The sequence below is a fragment of the Kogia breviceps genome, chromosome 4 (assembly GCF_026419965.1).
Source record: "Kogia breviceps isolate mKogBre1 chromosome 4, mKogBre1 haplotype 1, whole genome shotgun sequence".
NCBI lineage: Eukaryota > Metazoa > Chordata > Mammalia > Artiodactyla > Physeteridae > Kogia > Kogia breviceps.
Window position 1 is genome coordinate 100,766,121 of NC_081313.1, and position 23,747 is coordinate 100,789,867.

Consider the following 23,747-nt stretch of genomic DNA (forward strand, 5'->3'; position numbering starts at 1 on the left):
TGTGACCAAGATGTTTAGGTGGCCTCTGATTGCCTCCATCCCTTCTTCGCTGTCCCCGTCAATCAGCCCTGCCCTTCCAAGCCATCACCGTGCTTACTTTAAACTTACTTACATTTAAACTTTTCTTAGTGCTTCTCAGTAGGATCTAGTTTCATCAGCTTTTCAAAATGACCCAACATTTTTCGGTATTCTTTTTGCAATATCTTATATTCAAGTCTCAATTACCTCTCATTGGTCCCCTCTCCAGCTCCCCACTATCCAAAACCTCACACTTGTTCTAATATTATATATGTGTTACCATTTTCTTAATACCTGCCAAGAAAGGAACTAGGAATAATCTAATCCAGGCAAAATGAATTGTAAATTCACGTCCCATAACTACTGTCAGAGTCCAGGTCCAGAACCCAGGTCCTCAGACTCCAAATCTTGGACCTGACTGATATCTCTACCTGAGGTGGTAGAGAGCAACCTTGTGGACGGAGTGATTTCCAAGAAGAATGAGCAGCTGCCAGATTTTTTAATTTGCTGTTCTCTCACTCTGCAGATAGCCCTGAACATTCTCATCTTGCCCAGTAGTCACGGCATTTATTAGATTGACTATGCAGGTTATTTATACAAACTATTTACCATTTATGAACAACTAGATTTTATGTCAGTCTACTCAACAGGCATGTATTAAACATTTACAGTGCACCAGGCATGGTTCTAGGCTTGGCGTGAATGACACAGACTTGTTCTGTGCTCTCACAGAGTTTACAATACCCTATGATAACAATTGAGCATATTATGAAATGCCAGATTAGCTTAATAGTAGGTTACATTTAATCACAATATCAAACTTCATTCTTGACAGTCAGTCTTTATATTTTGGTAGTGATTAATTATTGGCTCACAATTAAAACCAGGCAATCATTGAGGTCAAACAAGATGTAAAGCCAGCCATCTGCCCTACTGTGAGATAACTTTCTTTTCTAAGTCTTTTGTAATTTGTCATTTTTGCCTCAATAGTTACCATTATTTTGGCTTTATTTCTAAATGCTCATTTTTCATACTTTTTAATTAAATGATAATAGTAACTAACATTTATTGAACACATACTATGCATCAGACACTATTCCTGATGTTTTACATTATTAGCTCATAATCTTCACAGCCACATTTTGATGTAGATACCATGAGTACCTGTTTACAGATGAAGAAACTGATGATAGACAGAGATGGAGTAACTGTTTAATTAGCTAGAAAATGGTGAAGCCAGGCTATAACGTGCAGTCTAGCTCTGGAATCCATGTATGTAACCACTGTGTTGAAAATGACTTCTGCCCAGTCCCTTGGTCACCTGTGGCCACCCTCATTCACCCCCATCTTTTTCCCATCCATGACCACTTCTCACAGCAGGTGGGGATCATTCAATACTGTGCTCTCATCACCTTCACCAATGTGGATCTTAATCTTTTGCCTGACTACTCATATTAGCATTACAATAGAGTCATTCCTGGCATACTCTTTTTTTTTTTTTTTTTTTTTTGCGGTATGCGGGCCTCTCACTGTTGTGGCCTCTCCCGTTGCGGAGCACAGCTCCGGACGCACAGGCTCAGCGGCCATGGCTCACGGGCTTAGTTGCTCCGCGGCATGTGGGATCTTCCCGGACCAGGGCACGAACCCGTGTCTCCTGCATCGGCAGGCGGACTCTCAACCACTGCACCACCAGGGAAGCCCCTGGCATACTCTTAATATGGTCAGAACGAATTACTGAATTTTCCCAAATACCAACCACAAGCAATGTTTTAGCAGAAAAGAATTTGATGATTATTAATTTTTAAGTACCTCTTGGAACATAGCATAAAAACAAGGAACAAGAGCAAAACTCAAATGCATTTGAAAAGAGGATTATTCATAATTTTCTTTAATAGAGCCTGAATGGTGGAAAGAAATATATTTAAATCAGACTGGGATACTTATATGAACATGTAGATCACCAATATCTGTACTATGTAGAGGTGGCGGTTGAAACTGTGGGAGCCTGTGAGGTCACCCGTGAAACATGGAATGTGGAAAGGGAAGAATGTTCCAAGGAAGGAACTGTACAGATGTATGTCCTATGAGGTGGAAGGAAAAAGAGGCTTCTACAAAAGAGACTGGAAAGGAGTTTTCAAAGATACAGGAGGAAAACTAAGGGAGATTAAAAAGAGGGGGAGGGGGGCTTCCCTGGTGGCGCAGTGGTTGAGAATCCGCCTGCCGATGCAGGCGACACGGGTTCGTGCCCCGGTCCGGGAAGATTCCACATGCCGCGGAGCGGTTGGGCCCGTGAGCCATGGCCGCTGAGCCTGCACGTCCAGAGCCTGTGCTTCGCAACGGGAGAGGCCACAACAGTGAGAGGCCCGCATATCACAAAAAAAAAAAAAAAAAAAGAGGGGGAGGGATGATTTAAAGAATTTTAAAAAAGGAAGTGGTCCAGAGTGGAAGATAGGTCATTAGAAAGAGAAGGGTTTGAAAAGTGCCACAGGATTTTCCAGTTAAAACTCTTTGGTGGCCATAATAAGAGCAGTGCCTGTGGGTGATAGCACAGATGGCGGGTCGTCGTGGCTGGAGGGGTGAATGCAGAGCTGAAGAAGTGGAGACAAGAACCAAGGCAGTTCTTTCAAGATGGATGGCTGTGAACCCAAGAGCAGGAAACTCCACCCACAGCCATCTGAGGAGGCAGCGTGTCTTGAGGTGGCAGGGGTGCTTCTTTAATTTTATGGGATCAGAGGAGAGAGCTGAAGTTGAAGAAGCTGAAGAGGAGGGGACGATGGCAGAGCATGAGTCTGAGATGGGAGAGGAGGAGATCTGAGCACAAGCTGCAAGCTAGCGTGATGAAGGCGTGCTCTGTGAGTACCACATCCTCAGAGAAGGGAAAACAGAACCTGATCTGTTAGGGAGGGCATGAAATCAGGACACCCCTTCCTGAATTGGGAGGTCAGGCCATTGGAGAGGAGGTCACAATTTTAGGAAAGTATTGTGCTTCTGAAAAACTCACTTCAGCTGCGTGTCTTTGCTTTCACTACCAGCTTTGTGTGTACACATTTCTGTCATTTTATTGTGTGACTGTGGAGAGGCCTGCTTGAATTTTGGAAAGCTACGTGAGAAACAATGAATTTTAGTATAGTTGTTCGGGTGACTGGCCTAATTGTTTCTTTTGGAAACTTAATGCGACCTGAGTTGTTTAAAAGTCTCTAGCTTGAAAAAGTGTTGGGATTTTAGTTCTTTCATTTTCTGTGGCTCATGACCATTTAAGTAATGCCTGCTTGTTCACCCAACTGGTTGCACTTCTCAGGAGTGAGGGCCAAAGCATTTCAGTCCCGAATAGTATGTAGGGTGGTCAGAGATCCCCAAAGCCCAATGTAGAAATCACAGTGTGTTATTATGAATCCCGCGCATGTTCAAGCTATTTTGCATGGCAGAGTGACAACATTGATGTAAGCTGGGACGTGTAGGACTGTCTTACGTCATAGCAACTCTGTGTAGTTTGTGAAGCTAAGTTTCAATGTCTGTTCTTGGCCGTGGGTTCTCTTGGATGAGGAAAGACCAAAGAAGCCAAATAAGGTGCTGAGACAGCCTGGCTGTCCTTCCTTTTTTCCTTTCCAGTCCGAACCTGGCTCCCCTCTTCCTGCCTCATCAGTTCTCACATCTTGATATGCTGAGCTGCAAATCATGAGAGGCACTAAGATGAGGAACACACATGAAAAATGAGAGAGAAGAGAGCAGAACATTTAACATCGTTTTACAGCTTGCACGTTGACTTCACTTACATTATCTCTTATGATTATCTGTGTTTTCTAGATAAAGAAACTGAGCCCCAAAGATAGGAAATGATTTATTTGTCCAGAACTACAGAGTTAATAAATGTCAGTAGTAGGACTCGAATCCAGAGCTTCTGGCTCCAAATCCATTGTCTTTATACAAAAAGCTAAGGCATCAGCCAGCATTCATGCTGTTAATATATGAGAAGTGTTTATTCTTTTAAATATAGCGTGATTACATTGCTAGACTGGTAGTTATGGAATTTTCTAAGAAGATTAGTGCTTTATAAATATTAAGTACTACCATTATTAGTATTATTATTGCCACCCAAATCATGGGCTACATAGGAGAATTCATTTCATTCAGTTCAACAAGTACCTAGTTTCTTTGGTAAATAAAATATTGTTCACACCCTCAGGAAGCAGAGAAAGAAATTATGTAAACATATAGATGAAATGTCACATGATGGATTCTTTAATGGACATATGCCCAAGATAAGGGAATAAAGAGCAGTGGTTCTTGAACTTCACTATGCATCAGAATCACCTGAACGGTTTTTGAAAACACAGATTGCTGGGCCCTGCCCTTAAAGTTTCTGGGATGGGGCCCAAGAATGTGAATTCCTAACAGAGTTTTTAGATGGTGTTAATGCCACTGGTCTGGACACCACACTTTGGAAGCTGAGATAAGTTCCATCTGGGAGACTCAGAGAAGATACAGTGGGGGAGCCACAAGAAATTTACTGTTACTAAAGTAGGCTGAGGATGGAAAAATGTCATGGAGAAATAGAGAAGAGGAATTACAAGGAAGCACAAGGAAATTGTTGGAATTGATAGATAGGTTCATTATATTGATTGTGATAATTTTATAGGTGTATACATATGCTGACACATTAAACTGTACTCTTTAAATATGTGAAGTTTCTTTAAAGTTTATCAATTATACTTGGATAAATATTTTTAAATAGATGAAGAACAGCTGATTCAAAAAAAAAAAGAAGAAGAAGACCATGGGGAGAGATGTCTGAGCTAGTGGAGGGCTGCATGTGCCATGCTAAGGCATGTGGCCTTTCTCCTACAGGCAGTGCAGAGCCACTGAAAGATCTGAAATAGAGAAACACCCTAGTCAAATTTGCATTTTAGAAAGCTAATTAACTTTAGAGCAAGTATGGAAGCGTGGAAGAAATTGCCACTTACGACCTAAATATGAAAGAACTCCTTTGACCGTCTATAATATTATGCCCAGGCATTAATCACATGTGTGTGCCGCTGAGTATTTCAGTCGAATAGTTAATAAGTAATTGTGTGCCATGCATATGTACAGGTCAAGGTTATCATCCTTTCCCTTAGGCACTTGTGGGAGCCAGCACAGCCCAGGGGAACAACAGCACAGCCCTTGTTTTTCACAAGGCAAGGTGCTTTTTTATCAAGGGCAAAAAAGAGTCTTTCTCTTTCTGACTTACTTCACTTAGCATGATAATCTCTAGTTGCATCCATCTAAAATGTGACAGAAATGAACCTATCTATGAAACAGAAACAGAATCATGCACCTAGGGAACAGACTTGTGGTTGCCAAGGGGATGGGGGGTGGGAGAGGGAGGGAGTGGGAGTTTGGGGTTAGCAGATGCAAACTGGTGTATAGAGAATGGATAAGCAACAAGGTCCTACTGTATAGCACAGGGAACTGTATTCAATGTTCTGTGATAAACCATAATGGAAAAGAATATGATAGCATGGGGAACTCTACTCAATGCTCTGTGGTGACCTAAATGGGAAGGAAATCCAAGGAAGAGGGGATATATGTATATGTGTGGTGATTCATTTTGCTGCACAGCCAAAAGTAACACAACATTGTAAGCAACTATACTCCAATTATTTAAAAAAAAAAAAAAGAGGAAAATTTAGACACAGATACCCAGGGGAGAATGCTATGTGATGATAGAGGCAGAGATTGGACTCGTGTGTCTACAAATCAAGGAAAACCAAGGATTGCTGACAACCACCCGAAGCTAGAAGAGGCAAGGAAACCTTCTTCCCTAGTGCCCTCAGGGGGAGAATGGCCCTACAGACACTTTGACTTTGGAGTTCTAGCCTCCAGAATTGTGAAGGAATACATTTCTTTTCTCTAAAAAAAAGGAATATGAAAAAGAATGTGTGTGTGTGTGTATAACTGAGTCACTTTGCTATAAGCAGTAATTAACACAACATTGTAAATCAACTATACTTCAATTAAAATTTTAATTAATTAATTTTTTTAAAAAAGAGGTCAGTAAGGGCTGAAGCAATCAGCCAGGGTTTCATGGAAAATGCAGAACTCAAGCTGGCCTTGCAGAGCAGTGGCATTTCCCTGGCCAGAGGAAGGTATTTCAGGCAAGGAGGCCCCCGGAGTAAAGGAACTGAAGGGGAACTGAACTTTGAATGCACAGGGACATTGAAGAAGCAGAGACAACTGTTCAGCCTTTGGCAGGGGCTTTTCTTGAGGCATGATGGAAGAGTGGAAAAGAAGTTTGGATCAAAAAGGGTGTTTCCACTGAAAGATGTTTAGAAAAAGAATAAATTAGAGAGCAACATAGAGATAGGAAATATAATACTTCTCAGCCATCTGCAAGTCCCTCTCCTCTCGTATCACCCAAGGATAATAGGAATCAAGGGAACAGAATATAAAGGCTTGGGTTGGGATCAAGAGACAGGGAAGGTACATGGGTCTTTGGTTCTGTTAGGGCAAAAATAACAGTAGTTGCTACCCTGGGAGCTGGCCATTGTCCTGAGAATGCAGTGGGCTGGCGACCTAACAACTCCTTATAAAAGGCCATCTGTCCTGTGAACTGGGATGAAGGCTTGGGAAGTCTTCCCTTTCAGCTCCCAGATGGTATCCCAATGCACTCGTGAAAGAGACTTCCTAGGTCATTTGCTTATTCCCAGATTTGCAGATAGGAAAATTTTTTGGCGTGTTCGTTTTGTGAATTGTGTGTTTCCACTGTATTGCTTCATATCACAACTGAACCATCTATACAGCACTCTCTTAAGCTTTATCTTCTATGCAAAGAGCAGTGTACTTGCTGGAAGAAATCTAAAAATTGATTTTTTTTTCTTGTGTGTCCTTGTAAAGAATGGTAGATTTGTTCACAGTGTAGACTGGAGTCATTGCTGAATTTGACATTCCATATAATCCCCTACAGTTATCCAAAACTTTGATTTTCTGGCCTATACATCATCTTTTTCTTAGATTATTATACTTTTTATTTCCCTGACCTGGAGCAGCACCCGACTTTTTCTTCAATGGCATTATTCCCCAATTACTAACACGAATGCCCGCACAAAAGTGGCTTCCTGTGTGACCATGGATCAAGAGGCAGAGCTGCCAGGTGTGATGCAGGTTGAGGCAGTGGATGGAGCTCAGCCAGGCTAGTCTCTGCCTGGAGCTCAGTCCCTACACCAACCAGGCAGCCTGGGTTGTTCACATTTAAACCTCATCAAATTAAAAATGATTGCATACTGTGGACCTTTGAGGTCACATTGGAGGAGCTGAAGGTGAAGCTAATAAATTGTAGATTGTGACATGTCTGACTTTGGGGTGGGAGGTGACAGTTAGGATGTATGTGGCTGGAAATGCAGATAGCAGCATACTCGGTTTAGTCAAATACACATCATTAAGCCCACTGAGCAACTTATTGAGCTTATCATTAACTATATTTAAGCACAATCAGTCTGAAATTTCCTCTTTCTAAAATTTTGCCTTGGAAGAAAAGGAAAAAAAAAAAAAAAAAGGAACGAGGGAAAGACTTTGCCAAAGGGTGCTTTCATGGGGCACATGGCAACCAAAACAAAAGGCCCAATTTTAACTGAATTACAAACTGTGTAATTATTTAACCTGTACCAGCTGGTCTCAAGAAGCTACCAGATTTCCTTAGAGAGTTTGTACTTGGCCAGAAACATAAGGTAACTTATTAGGAACAAGAAAAATGCCTTCTATACCTATGTTACCCGCCCCCCACTCCCAAAGAGCATAATATAAAAGGGGAATAAAATCCTTGGAGTTCATTTTTGGCTTAAGAGGCAGTCCTCCCGCCCTCGAGTATGTGAATGGGTTTGCTAAAGCACCTGTAGTCTCTGAGGAACGGCTGACATAAACAGGATGTTATTGCATCAGACAGGTAAGAGTAATTTCTCTAATTAGTCATCTGAGATTTCATTTTTCACTTGGAAGTACTGGAAATTTAATTTGTTTGTGATGTGCAATTGGCGAACTGACAGTAGCTCCAACTGTGCCTCCCTCTGTCTTGCTGTCCTGATGCTGGGTGGAAAGCACGGGGGTGGGGTGTGTGGGATGGTCTCAATATAGACACTTCGCTCCATCTGTCAACATCAAGCTAACTAAAGCACCTTCGTATTGACAAATATGTCCTAATTACACATTCCTCACTTGTAATGCTAGAATAATCCTAATGAGTTTCCCACGATCATTTTTCTTTTATTTATTTATTTTTTTATTTTTTTATTTTTTTAATTTTTTAATTTTTATTTATTTATTTTTGGCTGTGTTGGGTCTTCATTTCTGTGCAAGGGCTTTCTCTAGTTGCGGCGGGCGGGGGCCACTCTTCATCGCGGTGCGCGGGCCTTTCACTGTCGCGGCCTCTCTTGTTGCGGAGCACAGGCTCCAGACCCGCAGGCTCAGTAGTTGTGGCTCACGGGCCCAGTTGCCCCGCGGCATGTGGGATCTTCCCGGACCAGGGCTCGAACCCGTGTCCCCTGCATTGGCAGGCGGATTCTTAACCACTGCGCCACCAGGGAAGCCCCATTTTTCTTTTAGATTAAATGTTTTTTCTCAGTCCCCCTTCCAGTTTTGTAACAGTGAAGTCATTCAGAATCCATGCTTATTTACATAAGAGCATTGTTGCATAAAGGTACAGAGCAAACTGTTTTTAGATAGCTGTATTTTATGAATTAAAGTATGATTGAAGACAGGACCTGACTAGGCCTTTGATTAAAGACAGAGTTCATCCTATTTATTTTGTTTTAAAACACCCTTCTCCAAAGAAAGCTTGATTGGGATCAAACTTCGTCCCCATACATCATAGCTATTGACTTTACACTTGTCGCTCTGCTGATTTTATGCCCCTTTATGTCATAATTGGTTATCCTGATAGCCGGCCCCTGAGTTGGTGCTGGGACTGAGCCTGCAAGGTGGTTTCTTTCAATTCAGACGAATCTATCCATGAAACAGATGAGCTTTCAAACACAGAACCACGCTCTTCTCACTTTTCATAGCATTATCCTGATATTTCCCATGGAGATTATAGTAAAATTTGTGGCAAGTAGCAACATTAGGGACATTTCTGTAGTCCAGGAGATATAGCTCCTAGATGCCCTGGATGCTGAAGGAAGCCGGGTGCTCCTCCTCTGGGCTTTTTTTTTTTTTTTTTCCACACATAGATTCACTCTTAGGATTCAGAATGCAAATATTACGGCCATCTTCTGGAAAATGTCAAGGACAGAAAATCCTTCCATCTTCTACAAGTAGCAGAAGAGATAGAATGTCTGCTGGATACACCCCACCTTATTTGTTAAAGGACTGTCCAGCCCCCCCTTTTTTAAAAAAAAATAAATTTATTTATTTATTTTTGGCTGTGTTGGGTCTTCGTTTCTGTACGAGGGCTTTCTCTAGTTGTGGCGAGCAGGGGCCACTCTTCATCGCGGTGCGCGGGCCCCTTGCTGTCGTGGCCTCTCTTGTTGCAGAACACAGGCTCCAGATGCGCAGGCTCAGTGGTTGTGGCTCACGGGCTTGGTTGCCCCGCGGCATGTGGGATCCTCCCGGACCGGGGCACGAACCCGTGTCCCCTGCATTGGCAGGCGGACTCTCAACCACTGCGCCACCAGGGAAGCCCCAGCCCTCTTTTTAATCTGCATCTACTTACATGCTTATAGGTAGAGTCTGGGATGCTGCCAGATCACCAGGCAGCCCATTTAGGGTAAAATTAGATACACTTTCTAGAGATATATGTTGTACTCAAGTATCGCTTCTTGTGTTTTGATTTTCTGGCCAATTGAGTGAATGTAATGCTCTTATTTTAAATTGCTACTTTACACTTTTTCCTCCTCTGGCTTCCCATTCAGTATTCAGTCACGTCACTCAAGACCATCCCGGAACTGTGCCGAAGATGTGATTCGCAAAACGAAGACAGATCAGGTAAGTTTTGCTCCCCACCTCTTCTCCTTATCCTGCCTTTTAGAGTGTGGGGGGACTCCTCCTGGCATCCCTTCCCCCTCACATTGGTTGCTCCTGCTTTCTGTTTTCTTTTTCTTTTATGGCTTCTCCACTTACCCCTGACCCTCAACAAACAGATGTTAGGTCATCCTCCAAAGACTAACCGGACAGGGAGGCCCTAATGAGGACTCAGCTGTTTACAAATAAATGTAGGCAATCATCGTGGCAGCTCCAAACCACAGTATACGCAGCAATTTACTGCAGACCCGAGAAACCATTGGTGACAAAACATAATGATGCAGGCGCCAATGAAAAAATGTTGGATGCATTTACTACCCATATGGCAAGGACCAGCTTGGGGGATGGTGCTTTGCCAAAGTCTGAAACCCTAACAGGGATGCGACATGATAGAATCTGCAGTAAGGCATACTGTAACAGTTAAGATTAAAGCAAAGCTTTGGAGTTTAATAGTGTAAACTAAACAGAGAATTATGGCGTATAGATGAAAACCAGCTGGCTGACCTTTTCTCCCTGCACACCCCCGACCCTTGACAAAAAAAGTACATTCAGGGTTGTTTTTCCCTCTGTAAATCAAATTAAGCCTCTCTGCTTTCCTCTCTGTGATGGGCAAAAATGAAAATAAAAAAGGGTATTGATGGGAATGATACCATAGCATTAAACTGTGAAATGATGTTTATTATTTTTCCAAGTAATTACTCTAAGGCATCACCATTAACCTTGCCAAAGCTGGACCTCTGATAGTAACTAGAATCCTGAGAACCACGGATGACGGAAGACTTAAGATAACCCTAGAATTATGTGCATTGTGTTTGAAAATAAATAGATTGTCCTTACCTATGCAGCTGCTAGAACTCCAGGCCTTTCGAGCCGAAAGGATTGTGCAAAGCTAATTTACTTTTCTATTGGGCCGTTTGTTTTCTTTCAATGTTTTGTTTAGATGAGATGGGGAAAATAATTAGTCTATCTAGGTTTGTTTATCTCTGGTTTTTTTTTTTTTTTTTTTGTATGAGTGAAAGTAATGCTTCAATATTTGGGTCAGAAACATCACAGAAGATAGTTGGAAGTTCAAATAAAAGTTTTCATTTACCTCCATTTAAAAGAATTTTTTCTTATTTCAAATGCACTCAAGTATCTATGGGGTTAACAGAGGCTTTGGCCATAAGGCTTATCAGGATGTGCCTCCTTAAAAGGCATCACCAGGTTCAAAGTTAAACCTCTGTGATCAGTGACAAGGGCAGCAGACACAGTGGACGGGCCCCCGGCCTCAGAGTCGGAAGACCTCTGTCTGAGTCAGCATTCAGACATCTATCGGTTATACGACCCTGAGCCTGTGACTCATTATCTATAAAATAAAAAAGAAACTTGTTCTGCCAATGTTGCCTGGCTACTGTTAGGATCAAAATTAGGTGACGTATCCGAAGGTACTTTGTAGATACAAGATTTTCTTTCTTCTTCTTCTTTTTTTTTCTTTAAATTGGAGATGGGGCAAGAGAGAAGATATAATAGCAAACACTTCAGTAGTGCTTAATGTGCTAGGTATTGCTGTAAGCCCTTTACTCATATTAACTCGATCCTAAAATCCTTGTGAGCTAAGTATTGTATTGGTAAGATGTTTATATTATATAGATGGGCAAACTGAGGCTCAGAGCAGAGAAGTAAATTATCTCGCCCAGAGTCACACAGCAGTTAAGTTACAGAGCTGGGATCCAAACCCCAGGAAATTTGCCTCTGGAGTCTGTTGTCTTATCCATTACATATACTGTCATATAGCGAGACTTAGGGATAGTAGTTTAATTTTAAGATATTTTCCTTTTAAAACTTTAAAGGCTAGCATTTTCCCTCACCGATGAAGTGGAAAATTTCCTTTCCCTGTTAAATAGCTTCTCTTGCTTACCAAGTTAAGTGAATTAACCAAAGGTTTTAAAAAGAATTTTCCTGGGGCTGGTTTATTCCATTTTCTCCAGGTCTTGTGACTTGTAGTCACTTCCACAGTAGGTGATGTTAGACATTTCTTCCGTGGTTGAGAAGGAGGCCAATTTCAAGTTCAGAAGCCTTTAAACTCACCCAGAGCAAATATCCAGTGCTCAAGGTAATCACCAATAATTAGACCTGACAGGAAATGGATAGATGAGGGAAAGACTCAGGCCTCTTTAATGGAATCACATGTACACCTCCAATTTGATGGACCATTTGGAGGCCGGTAAACCACTTTCTAATAGAGCAAGAGGGATCCTAGAAAAAGAAACACATGAAAAATCAACCTCTGCAAAACACTGCTGTAGAATTACCTGTGAGCTGCTTTGAAAGAAATCTCAACATAGTAAAGTTTTCACCCTCCATTTCTGAAAGAATTGAGGCAATCTCAGTTAGTTTCATGGGCATGCAGATGTGGAAATAACCCTCCACCCCCAACACATCCCCTTAGTCTTTCCTGTTTCAACAACCTAGGAGGAGTTCGCTCCAGGAGCACTTGCACAATTTCCATCTTTATGGTAGTCTCTTCGAACAGATGGCGGCAGAAGACACATTGGCTTCTGAGAAGGGTCCACATCTTCTTCTGGATGTGCTGCCCCAGCATTCCACCCTCTGGAGGAACTTTTCCCCTAAACCTCCTATGACTTAGAACATACTCCACCGGATAAAGATGTGTCTCTTTACCTTTCTAAAGTTTGTTAGGCACTTTCTGTTTTGTGTAGGTTGTCAGATGTTGACACCCATCCTGTACTAACAGATCTTTGACTAGACAGATGTTCTTGGACCCAGTTGTTCTTTTATGTATTCATTCCTCACATAACTTTTGTGTTTTCTGTCCTATGCACTGAAGACAGGGTAGCAAGCAAGGTGTAGACAAGGCCCTGTTCTCACAGCACTTACATTCTGCGGGGGTGACAGACAAAAGGCAGGCAAATGAAGACATAAACCGAATTTTTCCAAGTAGTGATAAGAGGCGACATGAGGCATGTGATAGAGTAACTTACAGTAGATGGGGAGGGAGGGGGGTTTGGGGGATCAGGGAGCATTCTTAGGGCCCAGCCATGGGAAGGCCAGTGAAGAACAGTGAAGGCAGAGTAACTAGCAAGCTCAGTGCCCCTGAGTCAGAAGTGAGCTTAGCACGGATGAGGAAGAAAAGGAAAACCAATGTGGCTGCACGGGGCAGTCAAAATGAGGATGCGGCCAGGGAGCCGGTCAGGGTCAGACTCTACAGGGCCCTGAGGGCCATGGTACGCAGAGTTCAGATTTTACTCTAAGTTCTGTGAAGAGCGCTGACAGCAGGATCCCAATTTTTCTAAAATCCCATTACCTGGAAAGAAGCTGAAAATCATAACTCTCAGTAGAAGAAGGGACCCTAAAAATCATCTAGTTTAAGAGGGAGAGAAAGTGCAAATAATAAAAGCAGAAGGGTACGGTGTTGACAGGGGATGGATGTGGGTAAAGGGTATGCAGGTGTTCTTTGTACTGTTTTTATTCTTTCAACTATTCTATACATTTAAATGAAAATGTTTTAATTATAAGTGAATTTTTAAAGGCCAATAATAATAATAATAATGTAGTCCAAAGTCCTTCAGATCTTGGAGTGACTCTTATTATCCTGATGGGGTCATCAGCCTGTACTTTGTCATGCGTGATAGGGAGCTCACAGTCTCACAAAGCTGCCTATTCATAAAGGTTAATTTTTGTTCAGCCAAAGTCAGTGTCCCGCAAATGTGCCATCCCTTACACCTGGCTTTTTCCTAGGGAACCTTAGAGAAGGACAGTTCCTCCTGGGCAAGGGTGCCACTGAGTGTTTGGAGATGGCAGTCACCCTTGGTTTTGTCTTCTCCAAGCTAAAATTTCCCTCCACAGTTTTGAGTGTATCCTGCTCATGCTTCTTGCTTTCTTGCGGCTGTTGCATTTACCGGCATCCCTCTTAAAAGTGGCGCACCCACAACTCCACCCGAGGTTGCTCCCTGTATGGTCTGATCAGAACCTGTCAACCACACAGATTAACCTCAGGACTTACCACACACCTTTCCTGCCTTTGCTCTTGGGCTACAAAGACAAGACTGGTGTCTCCCCTTCCTGCCTGTTATTTTTAAAGTGTTCTGACACGAACAGGAGTGCAAAGGAGCCCAGTTGTTGGCCCTTGGGAGCCTCTCTGTGAGACATAGAGCCTAGGGCTCACCCATTTCATCCCTGGGCCCTGGGTCAGCTCCACAGTGGGCTCTGAGAAAGGCAGATGGCAGGGTGTTTTGTCAGAGGCCTGGTGCAGCATTCCTGCACCTTCCACTCGCTCACCAACGCCCACGAGTCTGCCCTGGGAGTGCCCTTCCTTTAGCCGAAAGCACGGATTCCTATTAAAATCTGTATTTCCCCTGACAAGGGTAATATTTTCAACTCTTTGCCATCAATTACACTACACTATGCCTAAACTGAATTTTTGTGAGAAAAAGAAGTTTTGAAAAGAAGTGTGAAGGACTTGCAGATACCATAGGAAGGCAGGAGCGAGGGGAAGAACTAGGAATTAGAAGCTTGAGAACAAACTTCGTTGGTGCTTAGAGCTGCACAGGTGCTACTGAGATCTCCCAGTTATTTCTTAGGTGCTCAGCGTACCAGGCATTAGGCCAGGTCTTCTGTGCACAGATTATTTGTCCTCAAAATAATTCTCTGAGGGAGGACCATTATTATACCCATTTTATGGATGAGGAAACTGAGGCCCACAGAAGGCAAATAATTTGTCCAGAGTTCTGCATTTGAAACCAGTTCTGCTGACCACAGCGTCCCTATGAAGTTGAGCAACTGAAGAGCAGTTGTAGTCCGAGGAACCACGCGCGGCTAGTGGAGTGGGGCAAGGATTAGCATTTGGGAAATTACGGGTGAAAATTTTGCACCTCTAAAAGGGTGTTATTTATGAAATGTTGGCATGTTTTCTCTGCTTAATCCCTGCTCCTCATGTAGGAAAGGAGGACAGCACGAGGCAGGGCATGTTAACTCTGCTCTATATTTCCTCCGTATGAGGAATAAATAAGTATGAGGACTAATACTAAATCGACATATGGTATTCAAATCAAACATATTCAATTTCATTGACTTCGAGCTTCTTTTAATTAATTGGACATTCAAATGCACATTTGTTTCAATTCATGGTGCTTTAAATGTCTTGTGATTCTTTCAAAATATGTATCTGCTCAGCTCATTGTATAATTTTCTTATGAAAGAAGGCATATAAATATTAATGCAGCTTTGCATCTAAGAACTTAGATGTGTTGAGGTTGGGAAACTCAGTTATGTAACAGTAATAAATGGCCCTGGAGTGTGTTTGAGAAGAGATCCTGAAGGGTTTTCAATACCTAAATAGTAGAGAAGATCACTTGTCTGACAGTGAGTAAAGGAAAATCATACTTTTTAAACTCAGTATCTGGTAAAAGCTGTTTTGGATGTATATTTAGAAACATTGCAGATTTGCTATATTTTTAGCCCTGTGCCTGCAAATTTTGTGATAAACCCTGAAAATGTATGGTTTTCTAAGATTTTCAAGGATTTTGGCCAACACCAAAAATAATACATTGACATGAAATTTATCCTGTTGACGCTGCTGTGACATAGCTGATGATGCTAAGTATACAAACCTCCTGTTTCCAATTTTATTAAGGTTTCATGCTAAAAGCATGGAAGTTGGTATAGCAGTTTAAATTGAAAAGCCTGCTGATTAATCCATTTCACATGATCTAATATAAAATGGACTCAAAGATTCGGGAAACACATTTGCTAAGATCTCAGTCAAGAAAATGAACACTTCACCCTGATGCAGCAAAGAATCTAGCATTTATGACAAAAATCTATTTAACTACAGTAAAAATTTACATAAAGTAAAGCATGTAGATGAGAATGTTAGTCAAATAATTATTTTTGCTTTTTATTTAACAAAATTATAATTATAAAGGTGACATAATTCATTTTTTTAAAGTAGTAAGTAAAAACTACAATTAACCATGCTACCACAACAAAATTGCTATAATTTCTTTATAGTAGTATTTTTTTCATGAGGTATATTTTTTGTACGGTTGTCATCATAACATAAGGGCAAATTTTTTTTTAAACATCTTTATTGGAGTATAATTGCTTTACAATGGTGTGTTACTTTCTGCTGTATAACAAAGTGAATCAGCTATACGTATACATATATCCCCGTATCTCCTCCCTCTTGCATCTCCCTCCCACCCCTCTAGGTGGTCACAGAGCACCAAGCTGATCTCCCTGTGCTATGTGGCTGCTTCCCACTAGCTATCTATTTTACATTTGGTAGTGTATATAAGTCCATGCCACTCTCTCACTTTGTCCCCGATTACCCTCCCCCCTCCCCGTGTCCTCAAGTCCATTCTCTATGTCTGCGTCTTTATTCCTATCCTGCCCCTAGGTTCTTCAGAACCACCTTTTTTTTCTTAGATTCCATGTATACGTGTTAGCATACGGTATTTGTTTTTCTCTTTCTGACTTAATTCACTCTGTATGACAGACTCTAGGTCCATCCGCCTCACTACAAATAACTCAATTTCATTTCCTTTTATGGCTGAGTAATATTCCATTGTATATATGTGCCACATCTTCTTTATCCATTCATCTGTTGATGGACACTTAAGTTGCTTCCATGTCCTGGCTATTGTAAATAGAGCTGCAATGAACATTGTGGTACATGACTCTTTTTGAATTATGGTTTTCTCAGGGTGTATGCGCAGTAGTGGGATTGCTGAGTAGTAGGGTAGTTCTGTTTTTCGTTTTCATAAGGGCAGTTTTATCCACTGCTTTTTTCTGCCGTTGCAGAATATGTATGGCCAACACTTTGAATGAACCACAGAACTTAGGAAAGCAGAGCTGCCCCCTCTGTCTGCTTTTAATCCATTAACACTTTGCTTATGTCTCTGAAAGAAAGGATATGAAGTCAATGCAGGGAAAGATAGGAGCAGGGGGTGATAGAAAAATTAAAAATAAAACTCTAGTAGTGTCAAAAATAATGTAAAGGTCTGGCAGTGGCAGAGCTTAAATACAATGCATCTTTGTCCCCTCTTCTCTCCTTGAACATTTCTTCTTTTTTTTTTTTTAACATCTTTATTGGAGTATAATTGCTTTACAATGGCGTGTTAGTTTCTGCTTTATAACAAAGTGAATCAGTTATACATATACATATGTTCCCAAATCTCTTCCCTCTTGTGTCTCCCTCCCTCCAACCCTCCCTATCCCACCCCTCTAGGTGGTCACAAAGCACCAAGCTGATCTAAGTCCCCTAGCTGCCTGACTTTCTGGAAGGTTGTAGAGTTAACAAAGTCAGGAATGAGGCAATACTAGAGGTAGAGAAAACTCTGGGGAAGAGACCCAGTCTCCTTTCCCATGTTTTGGTTTTATTGGACTCTAAGAAACATACCTCCCCCCTCAAAACTGGTGGGGAAATCTCTTGGTAGAAATGAGTTCAAGGGAATCGGCAGTAAGGAAGGATGAGAACTCAGAAGTAGAGAGGAAAGCATCGTGGAGGCAGGAAGGGGAAGAAATGAAGCACAGGGACAAGGAAAAACCGGTACGGAAGCAAAGTACCTTTCACCTTGTGCGGCCCCTCAGTGACTTCCTTCTAAGAAGTCAATCCTGTCATTAGGGAGAAGCGGTTTTCCCTGCCCCATGTTCCCAATCAAGGCAACAGTAGGATTGGGGAGCGGGAGGGTTGTTACTGGTTTTGGATCTTCATAGAGTCTCTGAGAGCACCCCACTTCCTGCTGAAAGTGTATCCTTTTTCTTTTGTCTCCCAGTGGGCAATTTCTTCCCATTTAAAATGAGCGCGTTTTGTCCACATACCTTCTTTGCCCTGAGTCTTCCCCTAAAAACAAAATCACTAAAAAACTCAAGTAATAGAAACAGAATCCTAGAATCTCATAGTTGAAGGATCCTCGGAGAGAGTAAAGAATCACCTCCAAAAGTCCAGACCCTTCTGTGGCATTGATCGCTCAGGCCCTTGCATCTCCCAGTGCACTCCGAAACCGGAATCAGCACCACCAGCATCACTGGGAAGCCTGTGAGGAATGCAGACCCTGAGGCCTTACTCCAGACCCCAGAATCAGAATCTGTATCTTGACAAACTCTCCAGGTGACTCATGTGTGTATATTCGAATTTGAGAAGTGCTGACTTAGGCCACCTTTGGTGCTAATCCATCGTCCCCGATGAGATGTCCTGTCACTCTGTGCTCAGAATCAAGCAATAGTTCCCCGAGTTGGTTCTCAAGATACACAGTGGGAAACTCTCTTAGTGGGAAACTCTTATGTGGTCTTCAAGCACTCTTCTCCTGGATCAGTAAGTTTCCTCGCATGCCGCTCTCCTCCTACTTTCTGCCTGCCGGTCTCATCAAGGGACCTCCTTCGGTTCCTCAAATGTGCTGTGTCCTTTCGCGTGACACATCCTTCCTTCTCTCCTTTTGCCTCCAAGGTCACCTCCTCACAGCCCTTCACCCTACTCCCGCGACCACCGCTGTTCAGTAGAAATGTAGGCCGTTTCCATAATTTAAACTTCTTCTAGTAGTCATATTAAAAAATATAAGTAGATGAGATTAATTTAATAATACCTTATATTTATACCAATAAATCAAAACTATTATCAGTTTGATATGTACCACCAGACACATTTTAAGTGCCTAATAGCCACAGGTGTCTAGTGGCTCCTATTTGGACAGTGCAAGCCTAGATTATATTAGAACCCCTCTCCCAACTTCCTATATTATCTCCCAGCTTCCTGTACTTTTCCACCTCTTTAAATATCTGTGTTTTAAAAATTATTGGTAATGTAGTTTAATACCAGTTTTCTCTAGTAGACTAAATAAAATCTCTTTTGGGTAATTTTGTTCATTATGGTGTCTCCAGTGCCTGCTGCTGGTGCTACATGTACATCTGAGGTAGGATGGATGATTGAATGTGTAAAGAGGTGAAAAGGAAGCCGACTTCTTTGGGTTTTGTGTCATAATTGAGCTTTGGGACAGCTGCTTTGCTTCTCTTCATTTGGTTTGACACTTTGGTATTCTCTGGATACTTGATTCCTCTGTTATCTGCACCATACAAACACTCTCTAATTATTTCCTGTCTTAAAAAATGAGCAAACAGTACCGCTCTGGTGGCTCCACCCTAATTCTCTGCTCCTTTTTCTTCCCACCCCAGGCCCCACTTATAGCCAACATGCTTTAGAGAGTTAACGGAACCTCGATCTGTAGTCCTCCACCTCCTGTTCACCTTAAATATCTCCAGTATGGGTTCCACCTCTTTTGGGAAGGTCGCAACTTCCAGTTGGTCAAATCCGTTGACACTGATGTTCTCATCTTGTTTGGCATTGCTGTGTTATTTGAGGCTATTGGCCGTGCCTTTCTGGAAACGTTCTCCTCCCATGGCTTTGTGATACCACCTCTCTCCTTGTTTTTCTTCTAACACTCTGACATCTCCTTAGTCTCCTTTCCAACTCCTCTCCTTTCTCTACTTGACCTTTACATATCCAAGTGGTATGGAAGTATTCAGTAGGATCCTTTCTCCTCTCAATCTCTAAGTCTCTCTGGGTTGATAGCTCATTTGTTCTCATGGCTTCAGATGCCCCCTACTTGCTGCTGCTACTCACCTCATCACTCTAGCCTCTTAATTAATGACCCACTCAATATCTCCATTGGATGCCTTGTGGAATTATGAAGAGGAATTCTTGAATCCCCATCCCCAACCTGTTCCTCCTCAGACCCCCCTCAGCAATCAGCACTCAGTTTACTGAAACATCCACTTGGTGGCAAAAGCCAGGATTCTGCCTCTCCCTCATCTCCACCTCAATCTATCAGCAGGTTCTGAGTCGTCTGTGCTCAAAGGCTATCCCCATCTGTCCACTTATCTCCATCTCAACAGCCCCCAGCCAGGCCGGACCACCTTTATCTTTCATTGGGTTAACAACCATGAACTAGTACTTTGACTTCTTTCTTCATCATCAATCCTTGCCACCCCATATTTTCCCCAGAGGAGGCACAAGGATATATTTTTAAATGTAAAGCAGACCATTTCATTCTCTGTGAAGCCCCCCTAAGAACACCCCATTTCACTTAAAATATAACCCAAACTCCTTTTTGTGGTCCATAAAACCCTCAAATGAGTTGGTCCCTGACAACCTCCCCCAACTTCATCTTTGATCTCCTTTAGCGACCTAGCTCACTCTGCTCTAGATAGAAGAACTATGGAACCTGCCAGATTCTCTCCTGCATTAGGCATTTGAGAATGGGCTTCCTTCTACCCATATCTTCACAGAATCATCTTTTCTCTTGCATTTTCCCCTGGATCCTCATAATTGTCTTCTTCTCACCCTCAGGTCTTGGCTTACATGTCATCTCCATGATAAGGCTTCTTAGCTGTTCTCTATTCCAGGACCCTACTTGTTTCCATCAAAGCACTCTGCATTTTGTAATTTCTCATTCATCTGTATACTTGCTTGACTGTCTGCTTGCCCCATAAGGACGGTAATTATGTCTATTTCATTCCCCTCTGTACCCCTACAGCCATGTGCACAGAGAACATTCAGCAGACGTTTGTGGAATGAATGGACCCTGTAAGAGTCTTTTAGCACTCTTCCAATTACTTTAGCACTCCTGAACAAGCTCTATTATATTCCTATATGTCTTGCTTATATTGGAAAGAAATTGCCACCTTTAACCAGTTGAAAGAATTGGCAGCTGAAATCAGAACAAATTTTCCGTGATAAGATGACTCTAAATTTAGGCTGATGCCGCTAAAGATAAACAAAGTAGGGAAATTCTTCCACTCAACTGTTTCTAAGAAAAGTTGTTATTAAAAACCATTTTCCTAATGCTACTTCATAGTCAGTGGTTACCAAAATCTAGGCAGAGAGTACAGTTTGGGATTTAGCTTAAAATGAATTTGAAATGAGTACAACCAGGTTTTACTACTGGTTTCTGGAATTCCATTGCCTACATGTGACCCAGATAGAGAGAATGTGAATTGCATGTTTAGGGAGTAAATTTAATTTTGATAAGGCAGTTCTGCGGTGTTATGGAGAGAAAGTTGGAGTCAGGGAACCTCAGTCCTGGTTGAGCAGTCAGCATAGTATGTAATTTTCCACATCACATTTGAAACTCCCTCAGTTCGCATTTATTTTCAAGTGAGAATACGGAAGCACTGCTCATCCATCCTCTGGAGCTGTTGTAAAAACGTCTAGTGACATCATACACTTGATTTGTGGTCAGAAACATAGGAAGTTTTACACAAATATATTGTATTCGTCATTTTAACGATGGAGGACATTTTAGGAAAATTCTAATTAAGAAATAGCATTTGGAGGAACTTTTAAAACACACGTAAGTGTTTTGGTTTTTTTCATTGTTTGTAACAGTGCCTGAGAAGCGTGTACCGAACAGCAGTAGGAAAGGAGGCAGCGCGGCTGTGCCAGGCTCTGTCCTGCAGGGGCCTCTGTCTGCACTTTGCTGCGTCCCTGCACCTGCCCTGTCGTCTCTGCAGCCTGTAACGGAGAACTCCACCCGGCCACCAGCTTGCTTGGGCGGACCCCACGGGGATGCCCAGAGGAAGAGGAGGCTGCAGGCTGGGCTAGTTCTTCCTCCCATTTCTCCTCCCCTCCAGACCTTGAGGCGTGTCCCTCTCAAAGTGGGACTAGGTTTCATACACTTACCACTTTGTTTCTGGAAAATAGAATTCATTTAATGTTTCATAAAAAACAAACAAAAAAACCCACTCATGCACCCTAAAGATATATACCCCCTTTTCTCTTCTTGTGTCTAAAGTTGTATTCCTGATGTGGATACATGACTTCACATAGAGGAGGAAAATAAACATTCTACTGACGGCATTCTGGGAGCCATCTGTTGGAGCTGGGTAGTAGAGGGTAGAGGATAGGGATTTTTCAAACCTCCCCCATCTGCCTTTTGTTCCCTTAGCAAGGAGCAGTATCTTGGTGTTTCCTGCCCTTGACAGATCAGCACTGTAGAACATTGCCACCTTCAGTTAAAACTGGTAAGCGTGGTTCTGCACTTTCCAGAAACCACACTGAGCAAGTTCTCCCCTGTTTCTACACTTCTCTGCTTGATGAGCCTCTGCACCATCCTTGGATGTGTATCTCTCTCTATAATTCAGCACTGAGAGAGGAAAAAACAGAAAGGAAATCTGGTAATGGGCCTGGAGTGGATGTGAGACTTAATCCACTCAAGAGGTTTTGCTGATGTCAGGGTGAAGGTCAGCATGCTTTTTAGGTGACAGAATAACTCTGAAACCATGTGCTTTCTTCAGAATCGCTCATTTGTCTTCTATGGGAACCATACTTTCAAGGCCCTCAAAGGTTTAAAGTTTTCAAAATATTGAGTCTGATTTCATGATAGAACATGAGTCTTTGGTGAAGAAGTATCTTTTCTACCCAAGGTAGTAAGGGCTTTTGAGTATTTCTGTGAGTTTTTACACAATAAAGAAATGGGTGCATTGGGGGTACAAAGTGATGTGAGCAGGTCTTGACAGTTCTGGGCTGGGCTGGGAATTAGGAAACTTGGGAAATTATGAAATTGGGAAACTGGAAAATCTGACTTTCTACAGCTGCTTTATATCAGTAGCCACTTAGGAAGTTCAGTACCACATCAATGAATCTTTTCCAATAATATTTTAACATCTCAATGTGAATAAATCCTTGGTTGATATTTTTATGAGAAAGTCCTCTGTACTTGCCCTTCAACCTCACAACACTGTCCATAAAGGGTCTGTGACACCAATGAAAGAGATGAGCAGACAACTCCATGCGAACATTTCTCACACCCACTGGCTCTTCCCAACATCATGGCCTGACACAGTACTCCAGATTCAGAGTTAACCCAGCCCTTTCTTGGATCAGGTTCCAATCTAGTCTCCAAGGGTGGTACAGAAGAGCACCCAGCAAGTAGTCTTCTCTCAGGCTCCATACCCTTCTTCTTGTTGTCATGAGATAAGTATACCTGTCGCCACGCCTTAGAACCTGAAGTGTTTGTGATGAGTAAGCCCACGATGCATTTCATTTACATCGGATTAAGGAAACTCTTGACGCTAGCATTGATCGTCCTAATCTTTCACAACGTCCCTCTCTTAGGTATAAAAATGGAAGGAAATGGAATCTTGGAGAACTTAGAAGTCATGTCCTTGAAGGTGCCTAGGTTTCCAGCAGCTGTAGATGTGAAATTCATTGTTGTGTACATTTTAAGGCAATTACAGCTAAAGCTGACCATTTTGTTTCTCAAGGAAAATAGTATTCCTTTCACTTCCAACAATAAATAGTAGGAAAACAGTATTTTATCCTAAAGACACATCCTTTTCTTCCTCTTCTTGATGTCTAAAGCTAATTTTCTAATATGGACACAAAACTCCATATTTAGAAGTAAAATAGGCATTTTGGGAGCCAGCACTGACGTTCAGTCTTGAAAATTGGATCCACCGTTGCAATAGCAAACTGTACATTATCTTCCTAAGAAAATACTAATTTATCAGTCCCAAGAGCCAAAGAGTTGTTCTGTGTCAGCAATCAGCTTAGCCTCATAATTATAAATTTGTGAGGATCTGTTGAAATACATGGATCCAGAAGAATTATAGTGTTTCATAGTGAGTCATTCAGAATAAAGAGCCCTGTTATTTGTAGACATTCCATACAGTCATAGAAATTTAGAGGTAGGTCAGGTCTTAACAATCATGTGTCTAACCCCTTTATTTTACAGATGAAAAAGTTTTGG

General features: G+C 42.0%; 1 protein-coding gene across 7 annotated transcripts in view; it reads left to right on the plus strand.

Moving 5' to 3' along the window:
* Positions 1-23,747, plus strand: part of SNCAIP (synuclein alpha interacting protein) — a 149,645-nt gene that overhangs the window by 79,454 nt on the left and 46,444 nt on the right. For all 7 annotated transcript variants that reach the window (XM_067033376.1, XM_067033375.1, XM_067033380.1 and 4 more), the window contains exon 3: positions 9,897-9,969. In XM_067033376.1, coding sequence (XP_066889477.1) covers positions 9,897-9,969 — 73 coding nt within the window. The remainder of the gene's footprint in view (positions 1-9,896; positions 9,970-23,747) is intronic.